The 14,556-nt window shown below is 46.1% G+C and overlaps 1 protein-coding gene across 1 annotated transcript in view; it reads right to left on the reverse strand.

Annotated features, from left to right (window-relative positions):
• Nucleotides 1-2,034: 2,034 nt before the first annotated feature.
• Nucleotides 2,035-14,556, reverse strand: part of St8sia1 (ST8 alpha-N-acetyl-neuraminide alpha-2,8-sialyltransferase 1) — a 132,391-nt gene continuing 119,869 nt past the window's right edge. The window contains exon 5 of the mRNA XM_052172767.1: nt 2,035-3,037. Coding sequence (XP_052028727.1) covers nt 2,551-3,037 — 487 coding nt within the window. The 3' untranslated portion in view covers nt 2,035-2,550. The remainder of the gene's footprint in view (nt 3,038-14,556) is intronic.

Raw genomic sequence — 14,556 nt, forward strand, 5'->3', positions numbered from 1 at the left:
ACATAAAGCTCCCTATGACAAACCAGTGAATTGTCACTATAAAATAATGAAAGGCCACAGAGATACTGTTCATGGCATCAGCATTATACCTGTGGCCTAAAGGGGAGACAACAGGAACAGTCAAAGTTTTCTTTTGGTCTAACTTGGGGTTCCTCAACCTTCATGCAACCACCATTTCACCGAGTCATTCTCTGAAAAAGTGGCTGACCTGTGGCTACTGAACCACCATCCACGGCTGCTCCCTACTACAAATGGCCAGCACTCTTGGTCATAACAAAGAAAAGTGTCCTCAGGATCCTGATGGCACCTGAAGGGAAGAGCAGTCCGCACGGGCAAAAACCAAAGACAGTGTCGGCCATATCTGTTCTGCCATCAAACACCATAGCGGGTACCTTTAAAACTGCACCGACTAAACACAAGTCTATTACATGGACCTGTTCTAGAAACCATATGGGGAGTTAGAACTCCCAGATAGTGTTCTCAGTGATCAGTGATGTGTGTATTTTATGAGTTTCTTGCTTAGATTTTGACCAATTAATGCATTCATCTGAATTAATGCATATTTAATTAATCTTTGTGTGTGATGTCTTCTCAGCCCTTTTTCACTTTTAATGAAGTCTATTGGTGAACATGTATTCTTTCTTAGATAATTATTAAATACCAGTAGCTCAAAATGGGGATTGTAGTCGGGGTTGCACAGATATGAGTAACACAGCTCATGCTGTCTTGTGACTACCCTGATGCCGTCACACAAGATGGAAACGCTAAGCCAGCTCTGCACAGCCGTGCACTTCCCAAACACCAGCATGACATGGTAGACCAGTTGGCCACCCGGTCTCCTCAGCCCAAATACTATTTGTAGAGTAACCTGAATATTCAATCGCTTTTGGAATTCCCCCGCCCCCAAAGTTTCAACTCCTTGGTAGCTTTGTTATCTTGTAAGTTAACACTCTTTTTTAAAACCCCCTGCTTTTTATAGACATGGTCGATATACCAAGTTTCCACCTTCAAGATGAGGCAGAACATGTGAGCTGATTCCACCTCTATCTGTGGCAACAACTGAAAGAATAAACTCAAGTCCTCACATTTCCTTGGAGCTTAGCACAGTTCAAAGCACCAGGGTCAGGAGCCACCTCCCAGCTCACCCTCCAGCTGTGTCAAACCCCGCCCTGCCCACATGAAGGACATCAACAGCTGGAGGTTCCTACCTGCCTCTTGCCTGATCCACATCACATGTCACTAGGCTCAACACGGGGCCCATTCATGACATTTGGGGGTAGAGGGAAGCAGTAGAAGTAAGAGAGGAGTTCTCATTCTGATTTATGTATTTGAGGGTAAGCCTTGCACCCCGTGCTGGCATGCAAGCTGACAACAACTCCCTGCCAGCTTGACCATGCCAACATGGAAGGGAGTTCACACTATATCTCTGTGGCTCTCCCATACTGGTTACAGACTCCAGGCGGCACACACTCAGTACAGACGATTACATGAAAATAATCTTTGATTTCTTTGTACAGAGTGTAGAGAGTGTCAGAGTATATGTAGCTATATTCATGTGTGTATACCTATGACATATGCTATACATATGTATCTATATGTATAGACATATGTGCATACACTCATGAGTTATCTTGAAAGGAAATATTCATGTTAGAGAGGAAAAGGCCCTGCCTTCTGGTCTATCTATTTTAAAGACTAAGCTCTCACTCTGTGAGCTGCTCTACCTCTCGTTAAATGATGAAGACACTTCTGCTACTTTACAAGTAAACAATGTACTTGCATGTCTAGTGAGTCTGTGAAAAGAACAGGGCCAATGGGCTGATGTAATGGGGACCAAAAATTAAGTTTCTCTCTCAACTTCTGATTTGAGGAAGTGGCTCATGTGATCTAGACAATGAATCAACACAGTCTAAACTCAACAGAGCTTCATGCTAGGTAGACTTAACCAAAAAAAGGCAAGAAGCGATTCTTATTTAAAACCAAACTAGTGGAGGGGACTATAGTCATCATAGACTTAGTTTAATGAATCACAATAATCAGCAGGAAGGATTTTGTAAGTCTATACCATCACCTACCCATAGCCCTAAACAGGGCAAAATCAATAATATTTTTTTAAACCTATAGTTCTAATGCCAGTCTCAATAAGACAGGTCTTTTAAAATGATTTTGATGCCAGTGTATGTTGACAGTCAGCAATACCCCAGCATCTCCCACAGGTTGCCATGATTGGCACCTTGGCCTCAGCAACTAGAGTTCATCTGGTCCTTGAATTGCATCTTCTAGCTTTGAACCATAGACACGTGTTCTGCCAGCATTGTCTCCTTGGGGCTGTTTCACTTGTGAATCCACAACACTCTATAAAAACATTCCCCTGGACATTTTAGTTCTTGTTGTTCTCCAAGCCAACATCAAAAAGCAGGTTTGCTTGGGATTTTGTTTGTTTCCTATCATGCCAATCCACGGCACACTTTGGCAGTTCCTTTTGGAAGTCACATTAAAAAAATGACTAGCAAAAATACCCCCATCCAGTCCTTTCTTCTTCTGCAGTCCCTAGGAAGTGGGCCGTGGTGATGGCTCCTCACACGGGTCCAGCTGCATCCTCAGTGTGCCGACTTTATGAAGATACCAAAGCTGAAGAAATTCCTCAGGCATGGCATGAAAGCCAGAGAAGGGCAGGACGTTGTCATAGTAGTGGTGACTGATAGGCTCCCCTTGCATATTCACAGAGAAGGGCCAGAAGCCATAGATGGACACCTCCTCACAGAGGCCCAAGGCCGCACTCACCAAAAAGAGTCCTGTGGACAGGCGCTTGGCATGGATCCCCCTACTCTTCCAGAACTTTCCAATGTTCCGCAGAAAGTTGGGGTTGGCAAAGAGCACTGTTTGATTGGCTCCAACGTCCTTCAGTGTGTAATACACACGGAGAGATGGCTCTGTGCCCGTCTTCATCGAAAAGGCAGGCATGTAGATGTAACTGTGGTTATAGATCTTCATGTTGTCCACAAACTTCTTTCTGGACCACAGCAGGTTTTCAAACCTATGAGAAACAAAAGGGTCAGTTAAACCGCAGACACAGAGACAGATCGAAGCCCACCGTTCACCCAATCCTCTGAAGGCTCGGGAACACGGGGGGAAAAAACTTTACTTGGAATTTCTCTTCAAATACCCCAATTTATCAACCCCCCCAACCTTGAACTCATCGATATCTCTCAGTGAAGCTCTGCTAGACTAATATCAACTGTCTGTCTTGTTCTTTCCTAGAATGTAAAACAATTTAACGTTTGTGAATCCATAAAGATGGCGGCTGAGGTGGTGGTGGCAGCGGTAACATAAAACTGGTTTCTTCATCTTGTTACAAGTAATTAACAAGAATTACTTGTGAGACAGCTTTTCCCATCGCAAGGCCACGTTCTAGGAAGGTTTAGTTGGCTGATGTTCTAACTCGAAGACTATACGCAGGCCTTGTTGCTGCCCTGCTAGATAGGCCTAAGAACTGGGGCGGTGAGGCATGCGCAAAGCCAGGAATCTCCGAGATCAGGTAGGAGTGGGGTAGCCCCTCCCCAGACTCTTTCACCAACTGAGAGGATCCTGGGCACTCAGTCAGGTAGCAGAGCACCCAGAGTTTGTCTCCATGCTAATGAGGTATCTCAATAGCTGTACCTGTTAGCCAATGACCTTCCTTTCCTTGATAGTCTCACGCCCATCCCCAAGAGGTATATAATCCCTGGTTCACCCTGAATAAGATGTATGTGCCCACATCCACTTCCATTAAAGCAGTATGAACAAGCAAGGCTCATCTCAGAGAGCTGCTTCTTTCGAGAGCTCTGTGGGGAAGGCCTTCTCCCAAAAGAGCCATGCCTTAGACTCTCAGAGAAGGCTTTTCCTTCCTCGCCCTTCTGCTTCTCCACACTCCTTCCCAATTGGATCAGATTCTTCTGTTTCTCTCGGGCTCCACGGTCTCCTTCCTGTCTAGCATGGAGATGCCAGGAGGATAAACACGGACCATGGATCCCCATTCCAGTCCTCCTCTCCAGGTAGCACACTGGCAGAACCCAGGTACCCAGAGAGGGACTCAGGAACCACAGAATTCACCCCAGATCCTCTTTTCCCTTCAGGTTCAGCATATAGTAGTATCTGATGCCCCAAAGCAAAACACCAGCTGTGGACACTCTAGTCTGGACTTTGGCCTGCCTTCTCCAGCTGATGTGCTGGCAGTACCTGGGCACCCCAGGCAGAGAGGCAGAACATAGTGGGCACCCCAGGCAGAGAGGCAGAACGTGGTTCCACAACTAAATAGGAAAAGATAGTTTTACTACAGTTATACCTCCATGCAGACAGCTGCCCATATCTCTTTCTGAAGAATTCTACATCCCTCTGATCATCCACGGTTGCCTATGGAAAGAATCCCTCATCCAAACAAAAGTAACTGAAATGTATGGCCTGGTGCCAGGAGAGAAATGGCGTCGTTGGCTTATTTGCATCTTCACTTAACGTTTTACTGATCTTGCTGGCATATGTGAGTTTGGGCATATTGTGCATTGTAGGGGTCGGATGGCAACCTTAGGTGTCAGTCATGACCTCCCACGTTGGTTTCTGGGATTTGTTTGCGGCTGTATACGCCAAGCTAGCTGCTCCCAAAGCTTCAAGGGATGCTCTTGTCTCTGTCCCTCATCCCACCGTGGGAACACTGAGATGGCAGATGCCTGGCACTGTGCCCAGCTTTAGGTGGGTTCCAGAAATTTGACATCTGGCCCTCATACTTGCCCTGCTTCACCCACCAAGCTGTCTCTCCTCAGGATAATGCCTCATATTTTAACTCAAGAAATCCAAGTCCCGTTTAGGAAACAGAAGCGTAACAAACACAACATGATGTATCTCAAGTTCCCTGCTTGATAGATCTGCAAAGTACTATAGAATGCAGGAGAAAAAAACCAAACAACAACAAAAACACAAATCAGTTTTGCCTTGAAAGAGAGAGAGAGAGAGAGAAAGAGAGAGAGAGAGGGGGGGTCAGAGAAAGCTATGGAATGAGTAACACTTCAAGAATCCTTGCTAGGGAAACAGAGGAGCATAAAGCTACAAGATCACAGGTATGTGCACGAAATGCCACAAAAACTAGGAAGGCTTGCTGGTCCTGAGACATGAGGGAGGGGCTGGTGCAGACAGTGGCTGAGGGTAAGGTGTGCTGTAAAATACCTCCATATCTCTAACATTCTGCCCTAACTGTCACCCTGTGCTGAGGGCCCCTCATGCCACAGTGGCTGTCCTCAGCACGTATCAGTGTCAGGCTTGGAAAGGAGATAAGTTTAGGAAGTAAAGCGGCTGGCAGCTGGGAAACCGGATAAGAGGCTGCTGATCCACTGTGGAAATACAAATGGAGAAGAGAACGAGAAAAGAGTCGGGGAAGGAGTGATAGAGATTAGGTGGAGGAAAAGGAGGGAGAGAGGGAGGGGAAGGAGGAGAAGGAAGGGACAGAGGGGGAGGCAGAGAGAGAGGAAGGAGACAGAGGAGAGGGGAGGGAGAAAGGCGGAGGGAGGTGGTCAGAGGCAGGCAGTGAACTAGTACAGTAAGACTTCTTGAGGCAAGTTGTCCTGGTTCCCATTCTCCGCAGGGAGAGCAGCAACAGTACAGCTCTGAGCAGAACAGAGCCAGACATAGGAGAGGCAGGGCAGGCCTGCTGTGAGTGTGTGAGCTCCACTGTGGCGACCCGGATTCAAAGCACTGTGGCCATCATGGCTCTTCACCTGTGAAGAGGAAGGAAGGTGTGCTTCTCAAGCCCAGAAGGATGGCCCCCAGACTGTCTGCACACCCTTGACCCAGAAGCCACAGTAGCCATTTCCAAGGGAAAGGTGACAATTGTGTCTGCAGAAGTTACTCACCTAGACCAGTGGTTCTCAACCTTCCTGACGATGCGACCCTTTAATACAGTTCCTCACACGCTGGCAACCCCAATTATAAAACTATTTTTCTGGGACTTCATAACTGTAATTGTATTTCTGTTATGAATTGTAATGTAGATATCGGATATGTGACCCCCAAAGGGGTTGAGACCCACAGGCTGAGAACCTTTGCCCTAGGAACCTAAGGAACTAGACTGGTGCCAACATCCCCCTGATGAATTCCCAAGTTGGATGTGGGCTCTGCTCAGCAACTCAATCATGTCTACTCTCGCCCACCCACATCCTTTGCTCTTCCTAAATTCCAAGATGCCTTCCCAGTGATGTAGAAGCAGCACACAGATGACCTAACTAAACCGCTCTGCACTTTGGCTAGAATAACCTAGACCTCATTGCTACCCCACGGTCTGGAATTCTAGCCAGTCTACCGCTGGACCCTTGTATCCATCACTCTCTGGGTCTGTGAGATACACCCACTTAGAAGATGCAATGGTTAATTATTGTTGCCAGTTTGAGTGGGTTTGTTATACTCACCATGGAAATACTCCTGGTGTATCTGTGAAGGTATTTCTACAACGGTTCCTGTAAGGAGGGAAGGCTTGCCCTGAATGTGAGCGTCACTAGCCCTTGGGCTGAGGCCGGTGACTGTAGAAAGGAGGGAAAGCCAACTGAATCCCAGCATCCACCTCTCTGTTTCCTAACTGCACACATGGTGCTATCAGCCATGCTCATCGTGCTCCTGCCGCCAGTCATGCCCGCCCCTCCTGGATGGGCAAACGCTTCCCTAAGCTGCCGGGTGTTTCTCGTAGCAATGAGATGCATACAGCAGAGTGTCCCTGTGAGAGATGCATACAGCAGAGTGTCCCTGTGAACGGTCCCCCTGTCCTTCACTGTCCTCTGCATCCCTAACTGCATCCTCCCCCCTTTGCCTCTCAGGACCAGCTTCGTACCCCTTCCCAAATGTTCTGCTCTAAGGTGGATCTCCCCTCCTCTAGGGAGTCGCTCCCTCTGGCTTCTAGACATGGGGACTAGCCTCCCTTCCCTAGCTTTATTGACCGGTTTCTGGCAGTTCAAAGATGTGTTTATTCCAAGTATGCACTGTAATCTTGGCACATGCAAACACACTGTAAAAGGATTATTACGATAGGCTAGAATTTATTTCAAAAATTCATCTTGATATACCCACCCTGTGAGCTGCACGCTGTCTCTCATCTGCCCCCAGTGTCCGTCCCGGGCATTTTCCCCCTTCCTCATTTGCCTCTAGCAGAAACACAAAGTAGGTAACTAAAATGCAATTTTAAATCTGAGCTCTACTCAACTCTGTAATCGTTCACTGTGCAGCAGATGTCTAAATGTAGTTACCGTCTATTGATCCACAGTTTATCAGTGTTGGTTTTGAGGTTTGCTAACTTGTTATAAAGTCCTGTGAGGACCACACAGGAGTGGTACCAGCTGCCTTCTGCCCCTTGGCTGGGCTCCGGCTTCTGTGTGCACCAGCACTCACATACTTCGCTCTGGCGTCTGTGTGCACCAGCACTCACATACTTCACACACTTGGGGTCACTTATCCATTCGCTGCCCCGTGACACTCTCCTGACTCTTGAAGATCCAGCCCAAACATTTACAGTGAACGCCTTCATCCTCACTGAACCTTTTAATGGTCTTCTTTGGCTGCTGTGGTCTGAAGGAGGAGGAATACCATGATTCATATGCTAACCTAAGCTACATAGTAAATTGCAGGCCAGCCTGGGCTACAGAATGGAAGACTCTTTCTCAGAAAACACAACACACAGCAGGTAGGACTGCTCAGTAGGTATAGGCAGGTTGAGGCTGCATCCTGGTTTCAATCCTGTGAACCACGTGGTAGAAGGAGAGACTTGACTGTGGTGCACCAGTGCCTACCTGCATGTGCATGAATAACAGAAAACTATATAAACAAAAAGAGTAGTAGCAACGACTAAACTAAAAGTAGTAAAAGTTATTGAATTTCTCAATAAGAGTCAATATATCCTTTAAGGCTGCATATTCCCTGGAGACGAGGGATCCATCTATTTAACCCTCTACATTTTATAATCTAGCTCAGAGGAGCTGTGTATCACATACTAAAATGAAATGAAGTGTACTATTCAGCAGCCCATATACTAAAATTAAATAAAGATAAAAAACCAATGAAGTTCTGTTCATGCCTGTAATCTGAGTATTCAAGGTTGAGGAAGGCGGGTTGCTTGAGTTTGAGGCTAGCTGGGGCTACCCAGAGAATTCCTGACCATCCTGGGCTACATATCCAGACCTTGTTTCAAAAGCAAAGCAAAACAAGGAAAATTAAGTTTCTATTTAATGAAGACACTGCGATACTCGGAACCATAAGAAAAAAAATTCATGCCTCACAAGAAAACTCCAACATAATTATCAGTGGAGCAAGACAGCTATTGGAAATATAGATAAAATAATAGAAAAGCAAAAGAAAACCTGTGGGCTTAGGCTCTCAGAAGACACTAACAAATACTAACGAAATTGCTGATGCCAGGGAGCGAAACGCTGTCACCGTGATGAAGCATAAGGCAGCTGCCATAGAAGGAAAATAGCTCTAAAAATATTTACAACAAAGCTAACGAGTGGCTGGGCACAGGTGGGACTTACAGTCTAAAGCACTGGCACAGAATATACTCCAAGTCTCAGTTAAGGAGAAGATTAAACTGTTCGGTTAACAGGTTGCTGGTTATTACACATTGCTGGGATTACAAATTGAGCAAGATCTAGAAACAGAAGGGCTCTATTTCTCTTTCCCTTCAGCAGATCTCCAGAAAGAAGACAAACAATTGCTTTTCAAAAACCCATATCCACAGTGAAAGCAAGAAAGAAAGCAGACTTTTGGGGACCAAACATCTCCCCCACCCCATGGGTTGCCACAAAAATTATCCACAGAAAGCAAAACAAAATGGAAACCATAGAGAAACCAAACCAAGAAGCCATTTGCAGAGTAGAAAAGGTGGCAGCGTCCTGTGCCCACAGTCAGGAGACACTGTGGAAGAGGGCATCCCAAACAGAAAGGTTATCAGTGTGAATGTGAGGTATTAGGGTCAGACTCAAAAGCCATGCTCTGTCTGTAATCAGTGCGTGGGTGAAGATGTAGCACATCTGGACAGATGTGTGCTCAGTCTGAGGGAAACAGCCAATATCCTATGCACACAGCATCCACAGCCAGACTCCCGCAGCCCAGAGGAATGGTGGCATTTACCTTAACCAGCACAAGAACAAAGATCTGCATGTGACCGAGTACAATGAATCCCGGGAGCCATCCAAGAGAAACCTAGAGTGTCACAGTCTCAGCTTCTGCAAAGGCCACCTTTAACAGGTCCTGACATGAGAACAGAGAGAGTCAAGACTTCAGAGCACTGGGGGACAGCCTGGAACTCAGACACAGAAGGAACCAAGATCATTAGAAGCTCAGAAAGAAATGCCTTGAAATCTATATTAGTCTGTCTAAAAATATTAATTGTGATTGTATCCAGACTGGGGTACTATAAAAAGGAGAATATTTAGGTGATAAGAACTGTTGGCACTTAAAAAATACAGAGACATATGGGTTCTGGCAACGGGAGACTCCAAGCAAACAGCTGCATGGTAGGCTCGAAAGAAAGCTGTCCGTCAGAGGGGGGTGAGCAAAAGCCCGAACCTCCGGAATGGTTGTCTCAACGTCCCTAATTGCCCTAACAGGCCAAAAGCTGTGGTAGTTGCAAGGGAGCTGCTGGGGCTCCCACAGGAATGCGGCACAGAGGGGCTCTGTAAGACTCGGAAAAAACGAAAAGTTGAGCGGGACGGAAAACAGCACACCAGGCTGCTTGCCTGGCAAGCTATGTGTTTGTAGCGCAGGCATGACCTGAGCGGGAGCTTGGCAAAGTGCAGCATCCAGGACGGGCCTGCTGAGAGGGCCACGAGAAGAGAGAGCAATCTTCATTTTCCCACAAGAAATCAATAGATACGTCAGAAAATTTAAAACTGTAATTAAGCACGCTGCTTTCAAATCAGAGAAGAAAAAAGGTCAGGCAAAGACAGTGGAAAAAATTGATTTCTTGAAAGATGACTGGAGGGTGAAGAAGGGGTGAGGGGGACAGCTGCTTTTCTTTTTAAGCTTTATTGTTCTCCTAGATTGTTAAAAAAAAAACTGTGGGATGCATTATTTTTATAAAACTGAATATTTAATTTTTAATATCCTGAAAAGCTTATAAAATGTGTTGATCAGATTCAGAAGACCATGAAAATTTTATGTCACTAAAAAGATAATATATAAGTATGTATGGATCTATGTATATATGTATATAGTGTGTGTATACATGTACATGTGTGTGTATAAATGTATGATTGCATTATACATGTGTGTGCATGTGTATATACATGTAAGCATTAATGTGCATATGTATGCATGTTTTATGTATATATGCATGCATGTATGTGTCTATGCATAAATGTATATTTGCATTATGTATTATACATGTGCATATGCATGTGAATGCATGTGTGCATAAATGTGTATGTGTACAAGCATGTGTATGTATTATACATATATGCATCCATGTATGTGTGTATGCATGTATATATGTATATGTACACACACATAAAACCACAGATAGTAAAAATTCACAACTCCACATAGTTAGTCTTCAGTTTAAAAATGTACATTTTAAAAATATAGAATAGAAACTTCTAAAAACTGCACAATTTGTCACAAAAGAGAAATCAATATTATGAAACAACTGCTGTGCAGGCTATATTGTCATCATAAAAGTATTAAAATAAGAACTCAACAACATAAAGACATACACACTATGGAAGAAAAGGTTTTTAAAAAATGTCTGTAAGAGGAAGTCCGTCAGTAGCCATCCATGTAGTGCACACAGCAACACCACTGAAATAGCCATTGGAGCCAGCAGAGATGTGCACAAGGCCAGCTTACTACACAGCAGTCATGGAGGATTTTTCAAAAAAAAAATAATAAAATATCTAAATCATTATTGTAACATAGCTCCAAACAACCTGAAACAAGTTTAACAAATATGTGATATTTTACAGAGACATTAAAATGGATAGGTTTTTTTTTTAGTCTTCCCCCACATACATGTGTAAATACAACATAGTCTCAACTAAAATGCCACTATTATTTTAAAGTAAAATTTGAGATGAGCCTGAATTTCACTGGAAAGGTGTAAACTAAATCAAAGCATGCATTCAAGACAACACTCAGTGAAGGAGTGGTGGAGGGTGGGCGGGCCTGGGGGAGAGGCAGCTTGCAGTCCGAAATCTGAGCATAGAACTGTAGTAAGTCAGGAGGCCCCAGACAGGACACAACTCTCCACACCTGAGGACTCCTCGTCTGATTAATGACATTTCAAACCAGCTTTTGTGAGATTGTGCATGGTACCAGGACCATCAGGTAATCAGCAGTCATAACTAAGATTGATGTTTGCCCCACCGTTCAGGAAATTTAACTTCAGATAGAATGAGTGTACATATATACAAACAAAAGAAAACACAGGAGACGTCTGTAAGACCTGGGGACACAAAAAGCTCCCTACCATAACAGCGGAAGTCATTAAGCAAGGGACTGATAACATAATTGCTTCCGAAACAGACTTGTGGATGGATCCCAGTGGTGTCAACTTCACTCCCAGCTTGGGAGGCAGAGAGAGAGACAGCTAGATCTCTGTGAGTTCTAAGCCAGTCTGGATTCTTATCTGTAACATTAGTGATAATCTGGGATAAAAGGCAACACAATTAAACAACAGAAATAGTCAACAAATTTCCACTTAGGAGGCTGGGAAGATGGTTCAGTGGGAGAGACTTGCTGCACATGGGTAAGGGCCTGAGTTTGGATTCTCAACACTTACGTAACACACCAGCATGTTCTCACATGCCTGGGACCCCAGTGATGTTGGGGACAGGAGCAGGAGGAACAGGTGTGGTCCCACATCCCATGACCCCAGTGATGCTGGGGACAGGGGAAGGAGGAACACTGAGGCATAACAGCTGCTAGCCTAGCTGAAACACTAGTTTCAAATTTAGGGAGAGATTCCACCCCTAAGGATTAAATAGAGAGTGAATGAAGAAGAAGCCCAATGTCCCCCCCCTTCCCCTGTGTGCAAGTACAAGCGCACACCTGTGACCACATAGGTGCATGTACCACACAGGTGCATGTACCACACAGGTGCATGTACCACATAGGTCCAGATGCCACACAGGTGCATGTACCACAGAGGTGCATGTACTACACAGGTGCAGATACCACACAGGTGCATGTACCACACAGGTGCAGATACCACACAGGTACATGTACCACACAGGTGCAGATACCACACAGGTGAAGATACCACACAGGTGCATGTAAAACACAGGTGCATGTACCACACAGGTGCAGATACCACACAGGTGCATGTACCACACAGGTGCATGTACCACACAGGTGCAGGTACCACACAGGTGCAGGTACCACACAGGTCCAGATACCACACAGGTGCATGTACCACACAGGTGCAGGTACCACACAGGTGCAGGTACCACACAGGTGCAGGTACCACACAGGTGCATGTACCACACAGGTGCATGTACCACACAGGTACAGGTACCACACAGGTGCATGTACCACACAGGTGAAGATACCACACAGGTGCAGATACCACACAGGTGCAGGTACCACACAGGTGCAGGTACCACACAGGTCCAGGTGCCACACAGGTCGAGATGCCACACAGGTGCATGTACCACAGAGGTGCAGATACTACACAGGTGCAGATACCACACAGGTGCATGTACCACACAGGTGCAGGTGCCACACAGGTGCAGGTACCACACAGGTGCAGGTACCACACAGGTGCATGTAACACACAGGTGCAGGTACCACACAGGTGCATGTACCACACAGGTACAGGTACCACACAGGTGCATGTACCACACAGGTGAAGATACCACACAGATGCAGATACCACACAGGTGAAGATACCACACAGGTGCAGGTACCACACAGGTCCAGATGCCACACAGGTGCATGTACCACAGAGGTGCATGTACTACACAGGTGCAGATACCACACAGGTGCATGTACCACACAGGTGCAGATACCACACAGGTACATGTACCACACAGGTGCAGGTACCACACAGGTGAAGATACCACACAGGTGCAGGTACCATACAGGTGCAGACAACCACACAGGTGCATGTACCACACAGGTGCATGTACCACACAGGTGCAGATACCACACAGGTGCAGGTACCACACAGGTGCATGTACCACACAGGTGCAGGTACCACACAGGTGCAGGTACCACACAGGTGCATGTAACACACAGGTGCAGGTACCACACAGGTGCATGTACCACACAGGTACAGGTACCACACAGGTGCATGTACCACACAGGTGAAGATACCACACAGGTGCAGATACCACACAGGTGCAGATACCACACAGGTGCAGATACCACACAGGTACAAGTACCACACAGGTGCAGGTACCACACAGGTGCAGATACCATACAGGTGCAGGTACCACACAGGTACAGGTACCACACAGGTGCATGTACCACACAGGTGAAGATACCACACAGGTGCAGGTACCACACAGGTACAGATACCACACAGGTGCAGGTACCACACAGGTGCAGGTACCACACAGGTGCAGGTACCACACAGGTATAGGTACCACACAGGTATAGGTACCACACAGGTATAGGTACCACATAGGTGCATGTACCACACAGGTGCAGATACCACATAGGTGCATGTACCACACAGGTGTATGTACCACATAGGTGCATGTACCACACAGGTGCAGATACCACATAGGAACAGATACCACACAGGTGCATGTACCACACAGGTGCATATACCACACAGGTGCAGATATCACAGAGGTGCAGACAACCACACAGGTGCATGTACCACATAGGTGTATATACCACTCAGGTGCAGATACCACAGAGGTGCAGACAGCCACACAGGTGCAGTACCACATACAAACCTCACACTCACACACCAAGGCTCTTGTTTAACGCGTGCTGTTCTATTTAAGCCTGCTATAACTCTGTGAAGGGGGTCCCTTCCTGCTGTAGCTCTGTGAAGGGGGGTCCCTTCCTGCTGTAGCTCTCTGAAGGGCACCAGGATGGTGGGAAGGAGTTCTGTTTCAGGACTGTACTGGACAGCTTCTCCCTCAGCTTGGCTTACAGATCCAGCGGGGGTTTCAGTTGTGCTACAAGGTTTTTCCTATGGAAAGTTACATCCTACTCTCCTGCTGACTGACATCCTCTAAGTAGCCTTTATCTCTCCTCAGTCCCACCCTCATCGGCCCTCACCCCACATGCTCACTTGTCCAAGACTTTTCTGATTGAGAACAAATTAACACAAACAAAACTCTCCTGTGTGGACTGGTGAGAGATTCATGACCATGGGGAGTCAAAACAGCACGGAGTTCAGCCTAATGTCACTGATTCATGTGTCTGCCTTAACATCTTTATAACTATTAATCTTTGAAACATTGTTAGCAGACCACTCTGCTTCCACCAACCTGAAAGCTAAACAGTCATCAGATGCTGTCTAGACTTAAGCCAGTCTTCCTGCGCTGTTTTAACCTGCCTACCTATGGTCCCCACAGAAGGATTTGGCAAATGAAT

Source organism: Apodemus sylvaticus, chromosome 2, assembly GCF_947179515.1.
Source record: "Apodemus sylvaticus chromosome 2, mApoSyl1.1, whole genome shotgun sequence".
In the NCBI taxonomy this organism is placed as follows: domain Eukaryota; kingdom Metazoa; phylum Chordata; class Mammalia; order Rodentia; family Muridae; genus Apodemus; species Apodemus sylvaticus.